Raw genomic sequence first — 8,028 nt, forward strand, 5'->3', positions numbered from 1 at the left:
GTCTTCTTAAGTGGTCACTCTGATGGTACAGTACAGATTCTGCAGAGAGACAGATCTACATTTAATGAAGGATAATTCTCTCTGGACTTTAGAGTTAAGCTGTTGCAGCAAAATTACTCCGTTTAGACTAATTTTTTTTTCTACACGAATCTCAAGAAAAACCTATTCCAAGTCTGTTTTGTAGGAGTGTCTCCACATGACCAGAGGAGGGCACTTTGAACATCTCTGCCCTGCCCAGGAGGCAGATGCAGAAGCACAGTGTTACCCACGGTCGCGCAGTCCTGCCACCTCTTCCCACCCGGGCAGGTATCCTCCTGTCCGCACAAATACAGAATCCGTATTGTACCACAGGGCTCTGTTCTGGAAACAGTGGGCAGAGCTATCACTCTCTGCTTGCTAACTAGGATTTCTTCCCATTCCCCCCCCATTGAATTCAGCGTCGCCGCGGCTTAAATCAAGATTAACGGGTAATTCCTGAAAATCACGTGAGGGGAGTTGTCTCCCTCTCCTTCCTCAACATCCCTCTGCTATCAGCCCCTGGTAATTTAGCAAATATTGACTGATTTAACTCTCTATGACTTATCCTGCCGCAGAAATTCCTTGCCTTTAACTGAAAAATGCACTCGGAAAATGCACTCTCTGAGATATGTATTGCAACGGTGCATCTTTTCGCATTAAATTCTTGTAAAAGTACTGCTCCTTTCTGCTTTCCGAGAGAGGCGAGGCCGCGTCCCAGATCTGCTCCCCCGGCAGAGTACAGAGCCGAAAAATCAATCTCTTCTCTTTTCCATTCATGACCACAGTGTGGAGTTCAGCCACTTTCCATGCAGGAAACATCCTTTTGGGTTTCATTTTGGCTAAAGGTATCAACCTTCTATGGAAAAGATTTTAATTTTGCAATCTTACTTTTAACATAGGCAGATTTTTTTTTTGTCACCTCTCTGCTTTGTTTTGTTCAAGTTTAATGCTGAAAAATTATTAGAAAGGATTTAGAAACTCTTTTTTTAAAAAAAATAAAAGTCTCTCCTCCACCCTGGGGAAACACACTGCTTATTTAATGTACTTTTTTTTCCCTCAACATTATTCCTTTTCTCTTTTCTTTTCTTCTCTTTTCTTTCTTCTTTTCTTTTTTCTTTCCTTTTTTCTTTTTTCTCTTCTTTCTTTTCTCCTTTCTTTTCTAGAGCAGACAGGTACAAGAAGGAAGTTGTCTTTCATCAGCAGTCCTTTGACATAGAGTAGAATTCAGTGAGTCCTCACCATGATAGGATCATAAACTTACTGGGTTAAACCAAGCTAACTTACCCTAAGCTGCCAAGTTTTAGCTGCACCATACGTATATGTGTTTCCTTGTGCCATTTTCTTTTCTTATAATTTTGTTTTTCTTGATGACCCTGAGCTATGGCTTCTCGTTTCTACCACTAGTCAACCTTCCTTTCTTTTCTGGTTTTGCCGATGTAGGCCTCAAAGAAAAAATGGCAGAAGAGCACAAAGTAGCTGAGGTACATGAGAGAGGACCAGATGATGTTCTGCACGTGGGAATGGCACTGGCCCTGCTGCATCCAGGAGAAGACCAGGTAATTGATCACGCAACCGATCAACATCTGAGTGATCTGCGACAAGGTGATGAACATGGCAAACTTGCGTGAGACTCTGAAGCCAGCAGCCCGCAAGGCATAGTACGAGTACATAACGGCGTGTACTCCATAGTTCATGGTCATGAACCAGCCACCGCCAGCCACCATGTCCTTGTAGGAATACCAAGAATAAAGTAACACAGTAATGTGATGGTACCAGTGTAAGAAGATGAGCTTCTGTTTCCTAAGAATAATGAATATTGTATCACCTGTAACAAAAAGGAAAAAAAAAAAAAAAGGAGGGGAGGAAATGAGAAATACATTGAACAGTTCCATAATTACTGCAGTGCTCTCTTCCCTTTGCTGGAGCATACACTGTTTTAAAGCACGAAAAACCACCTCAGCTCTAGATCTGAGAACCTGTCTGAGCCAAGAGCCAGCTTGGCTCCTAATCTTTATGCAATCTTTGGAAAACCAACGTATCCCCATTTTCCTGTGTGGATAACCCCCTGTTTGAAAACTCGATAGGTTTACTTGGTAGCCCTTTGCTGCACACATCATCCATGAAAGTCTGAGGGGAGGCAGGTGGATGTCTGTGTATCATCTCTGACTGTGAGAGTGTCCATTATGTGCTGTGACTCCACGAGAAATGCAGCGCGACAGAGAGCAGAAAACCTGACGAGGAAGCAGCACAGCGTCCTCCGATTCAAACACCTACCTGCAAACTGAACCTAGTTAAACTCACTTTTGAGCTACTGTGCCAAAAGCTATTGCATCTGCAACCTACAATACTGAAAGGTATGTGATTGCCAGAAAAAAATGCTTCTAGAAAGAAATTTGGGTTATGTTGAAGTGTATATCCTTTTCTGCAAATTCATGTTGCCAGTGTGAAACGGTACATTTTATTCCTCTTTCCTGCTTTTTTCTTCTTTCTGCTTCTCATGATTGCACTGAGCATCTCAATTAGACATACGGATGCTACTTGTTTTCTATTGTTATAGACAGAGTGTTTCCAAAAGATCCCTGAGATTTGAATCTGGGGAGTTATTTCTATGGATATGTATACCAGGAAATCCAAATCATGAATATTAGTGACGGCTGGAACGAAAACTGCACCGTCTGCACAAGGTCTGTAGGAAGCCATCATGCTACTGTTTACTTCATTAGCTACAAGATGTTGACTCACATTTTCATAAGTAATCATATGTTCAATTTATTGATGCTGTGCAGTTCTAGCTGATGTTTTCCAGTTATAACAACTAAATTTCCGTGGTCTTGCAGTAATTTAAGCAGCAGGAAACCAAGAGATTCTGACACAGCAAGGCAACTGGTATCTTGTCTCTTCCCAGTTTTTATGCTGATGAATTGCTGTCCTGTAATTTGCTGAATCAAATTCTCTGCTGAAAGGTAAAGACTTATTTTTTGCTGTACACCTGAACACAGTGAGTGCTGCAGCCCTTTGAGGTTTAGTAAAGGCATCCTCTGAAATGAAAGCTGGAGGGCTGCTGAATCGCTGCCTCCTCCTCCCCATTAAAACAATCCTTTCTTACACTAATGAGCCACAGGATGAGAACACACACAGACTGGCTACCAAGTTGGCTTTGGCATGTATATCACAATTATCCTCACCCAAAAAATTGCTACAGAGACAGAAATTTGTAAGAATCAGGACTGGAAAAGCTAGGGATATTATGGGAAATTGGTTTCTATTTGGAGGAAGCAGACAGCCACATCTTTCAATGTTTACGGAGGAAGCACGTTACTGTTCATAATTGTACGCCTACACGTGTATTTAAGGACGACTGCTGCAGAATGGAGGCAGAACCTGACTCAAAGCTTCTCGCTGACACCGCTGCTGTAGCCCACCCTTCACTTCTGTACCCATGGGGTGAGTGACTGCCGATTACGCTACTCGTATTTGCCTACCAGTAGCTAAGGAAGAGGTATGGACCAGATTGCTCTTACCTCTTTGCCCGGCTATGTATAATCACTGCAGTTTATTCCTGGACTGGGAATGGTCTTATTCCACTGCACATTGCTCTAATTTCAGCCAAGGGGGACTTATGTCTACAGACTAAAACATGCAGACTTTGGGGTTGGTTTTGTTTATGCAGTTTTTCTGAGACTAAAATGAGATTTCGACAGCACTGAGACCCTTCTTGTGCTTCCTTCACAGACATTTCTGCTCTAAATATGCATAGTGAGAGAAAGGGAGAGAGGGTACTCACCTAGTTCGGGTGCTTTGCTTAGCACAAATGCATATGCCCAGAATTTGCTGACAGGTCCAATGTAAAAACTCTGGTCACACACTGACTGCTTCAGGCCTTTGGTCATCAAAATGTACAGCATATAAGCACCAGTTCGAACAGCACCAAATATACTTTAAAACAAAAAGAGAAAATGAAGAAAGTTGAGTGGACACTTAAAATCTACATGCCATCACTTCAAATCGTTAAGGGAAAAAGGCCATGAATGTGCTGAAATAGTAAGTTTGAGACAGCCTTAAAGCCGAAGTAACTCTGCTGGCTTCTAGGAAGCTGTTCTGAACTCAGATTTGTAAACCGGACTGCAGCTGTAACCCAGGTCGAGGTCTGGAACGGCAACGTCAATGGTTTTTATTTCATTACTACAGGAACAATCCTTCAGTTTTCAGGAGCAGTGGGAGACATCAACATCAGCTGAAAACAATGTGCGGAGTTTTGATGCTGACGGCTGGGAGAGTACAAGAAATGAGTTGGTAAAGAGCTGTCATCAACATAATCAGGACCAATTCCCTCTCCTGATTTCCTCGGTTTTCTCTTGTCTCTCCCTGTGTTTGTTACACCCATAAGAGCTCTGAGCACAGACGAACCCAGGCAGGGCGCACAGATTTTGATGGGGGGTCTCAGTCAGGGCTGGTGTTTTGGTGCACGTGCTGACTTCATACTTCATCTCTTAACAGGTCATTGCTAACAGATGAATCGACTAGCCGAATCGAGTCATTAAACAGCAGATTCACCCTCACCTGAGATGCAAGGTAATAGCGTTCTGTAAATGAGAAACATCAAGAGATTTGCAAGGGTATTAATTTGTGCAATTACAGAGGGGATAGGCTCAGATACAAAAGACATCCAGCTGATATAAGGAACAAAGGCTTCTGTCTCAGCAGTGAGGAGCTCTACAGGAGGAATTGCCTCACTGTTTTATGGCAAGAACATGCTTGCCCATTGTCTACCATTGTAGCTCGTTGGCTCTTCAAAAGCTGCAGTGACTATTGGGTGGAACAGGCAGCTTTCAGAAAAATGGAGCAAAGAAAGACCCAATTTCCTTTGGGGTTGAGTATATCTTACTTTATGCCTACATCATATGTACCTGTGCCTCTACCCAGCCCCACCTTACCTCCCCTCTCACTTCTTTATGACCTTGTGCTACGCATGAATCCTCTGGTTCCTCCTCTGCCTTGGTGACTTTCCTGACTATTGCACGGCAGCAAGCAAACCAAGCCACCTAAAACTGATGTGTAGACACATGTGGGCAATGCAAGCTACCACTTAGGCAGTGTGTGAAATAAGGAACAGCTCATCTGAAGTCAGAGATTCTCTGTTACTTGTCTTTGTCTTGCGAAGTCAGTATTCTTTTTAAAATGTGTTTTAAAATCATCAAGGCAGCCTCAAAAGTTGAGGTCTATGGCAGTTCTTATGGCACTTGGTTGGCACTTGACTAAGTTTTTGTATTTTTTGCACAAAGTATTCAGATTTCCAAATGCGCAGCACTGATATCCCCAGTGAAACCTGCCTGCTGCTAAGGAGCAACGCCCCTTGCTCTCCCCCGTCCACAGCACGCACTCTGCAACCAAGTGGAGCCCCACGCTGCCTGGTGCTCCTCAGGCTCTGCCCGTGGCATCACGGACGGGGCTCTGCAGCCAGGTCAGGCCCAGGGAGAAGAGTGACCTCCTGGCTCCCGCACCATTACGTTTTGATGCCTGAGGTTTCACTGTGCCATCATGAGAGTCAGACAACAGCGAGCACTTAAGACATTACTATTATTATCTGCTATTTGTATGGCGGTATTTGCTCATGGGCTTCACTGCCAGATGAGTCCTCTTGGGCTATGTGCAAACAAACCACGATCCTGCTGTGGCACAGTTTAGGCGAGTCTGGGTTTCCCATTAGCACTGCCCAAAGCAACGCACGTATTCCCAGGCTTTAGGCAAGACAGCCGCTGCAGTCTCATGTCAATCCACCCCTGCATGCAGAAGAGACAGTGCAATATTCTTAGCATCTACGCAGCCCATAGTGCATCCTCTCCGTGTAGGGTTGTTCCCTCCCAGAAATACTCTCTCAGCATGCCTTTCTCACGTCTTTCCGGCATCGGTCCTTTTAACTCGGCAGCGAGTGCCAAAGCTTGCAGGAGGAGTTCTGAAATGAGGTGCAACTCGTTCTGCGTCTTCTCTCTGGCGTTTAACACATGCCATTTTTTTTTCTTTTTTTTTTTTTTCTCAGGAGTTGCATTTCTCATTCCCAAGAAGACAGGAGATCCTGACAGCGATGTGATCCGATCGCTTCCCGAGGCAGTGAACTCCTCAGGCCAGCCAGGGCAGGCTGCTGCTTGCTCCTATATTTTGGGTGGTGGCAAAACTGGGTGGAGGAAGATCAGGCAGAATATCTAATGATAACACTGGTTCTCCCATTAGCAAATACCTCAGTGCTGACATTAAAATGGGGGGAAAAAAAGGAAATTTCAAATTATGAAATCAAATAGCTGCAAGCAATACGCTTTTCCTTGTAGAGAAGCTGTATTGCTTTTCAAAAGTATCATTTATTATTAAAGTTTTAAAACCAAAGAGAATTCTGTGCCATGAACACAAACTCAGATGAGAAGAGTGCTTGTTCGAGCGACAGGCAAACACTGACTTAACTGTAAGTGACCGAGTGTGGACGCCCAGGGATTTAATCTGGACTGATAACAGAGCCAAAGAGTATCTGCCCTGTGGGGATTACAGTGTTTCACTTTGCTGTCCTTGAGAATATAATGATTTAATTCTTCCCGTCTTTCTGTTTAGCAACTGCTGCAAAGCTCTCCTTGGAGTGCACGCACACGCACGCACACTCACACACACGCATTTATTTTTCCACAATTTTGCAGGACGGTGCCTTCCTCTAGTTCCACGCCTCTAGACGAAGTGACTCCAGCTACTGCTCTCCATGGTGTGAGTCAGACTAATCTGAATTTTTTTTATCAGTAAAAACCAAGTTACATTTTTGCATAATTCACAAGGGAAAGCTTGATAAATAAGGAGGATGGCAAGGTGGAAGTAACTGATTCAATTACCTCAACAGATACCATGAGCAGGGAGCCAGTTACGAGATGTGCTGCATGCCAAAACACTACCTTGCCAACAAGCACACGCCATCGGAGACAGAAAAAGATCTAATGTGCCTTGGACCCAGAGAGCCAGGGCTGCTTTTTGTGCTTCTGCCATGTAATCTTGTTTGTTCTGTAAGGTAAGATCAACCAACAAATTTCTATCTTGCAAAGACATGATGTGCAGCAGGGTGATGACATTGCTTGCTCAGTAAATCACTTCTGCTTCATTTTGTCCTCGCCCTGCTCGCTGCTGTAGGTTTTGTGAAGTATTGAAATGAACTGCTTACCAAAGCAGTCTGTCTGGTGGGAATCATCTGCAGGGATTTTAGAAACAAGGTGGCAGTGAATTGCTGTACAATTACAGCCTTTTGCAACTAGAGACTGATCAGAAACAAACTGCACCAGCTAATGCAGCTTTCTCATCTGTTCAGACTCAAAATGTCCTACATTCTCCTCCCTTTAGGCAGTGACTTCTCTGGTAGATCAACAAACGCCCAATTGATACTTTACTGTCCATAATATGATCAAAATGTATCCATAAGTGAAATAAAACCAAATACTTTTCCCTCACAAACTTGTTTTCAAAGAAGGGTGTGGTGGGCTGACCCTGGCTGGAGGCCAGGTGCCCCCCAAAAACGCTCCATCACTGCCCTCCTCAGCTGGGCAGGGGCGAGAAAATACAATGAAAGGTTTGTGGGTCGAGAGAAGGACAGGGAGAGATCACTCAGCAATTACCGTCATGGGCAGTGAGGAGAAGTGTCATGGGAGGAGAGAAGAAATCTTAATTCCACCCTGACCTGCTGACATGGTGGAGTCATGGGACTCACAGGAGTCCCAGCAGGTGAGTCTGTGCCCTGGGAGCACGGGCAGGTGGCCCAGAGCGTGTGGCCCTCCTCCATGAAGGCCACATCGAACGGACGGTGGTCCTGGGGGAGCAGCCGCGATCACCCTACACGTGGGGTCACAGCCCTCAGACTGCAGCCTCCTTGTACCCTAACAGCGAGAAACACGGGAAGCAAGTTCTTTGGTTGTTTTTCTTTTTTTCACTTCGGCATGCAAAATATTTACAGAGGAAGCACTCTGAATTCAAAAGAAACGTTTAAAGGTC

The 8,028-nt window shown here is 44.4% G+C and overlaps 1 protein-coding gene across 1 annotated transcript in view; it reads right to left on the reverse strand.

Annotated features, from left to right (window-relative positions):
* Positions 1–1,145: 1,145 nt before the first annotated feature.
* Positions 1,146–8,028, reverse strand: part of LOC104161085 (elongation of very long chain fatty acids protein 6-like) — a 24,705-nt gene continuing 17,822 nt past the window's right edge. Inside the window, exons 3-4 of the mRNA XM_009699395.1 lie at positions 3,803–3,954; positions 1,146–1,843 (exon numbers count right to left, since the gene is read on the reverse strand). Of these exons, the coding sequence (XP_009697697.1) occupies positions 1,419–1,843; positions 3,803–3,954 (577 nt within the window). The 3' untranslated portion in view covers positions 1,146–1,418. The remainder of the gene's footprint in view (positions 1,844–3,802; positions 3,955–8,028) is intronic.

The sequence above is a fragment of the Cariama cristata genome, unplaced genomic scaffold (assembly GCF_000690535.1).
Source record: "Cariama cristata isolate BGI_N322 unplaced genomic scaffold, ASM69053v1 scaffold884, whole genome shotgun sequence".
NCBI classification, from domain to species: Eukaryota; Metazoa; Chordata; class Aves; order Cariamiformes; family Cariamidae; genus Cariama; species Cariama cristata.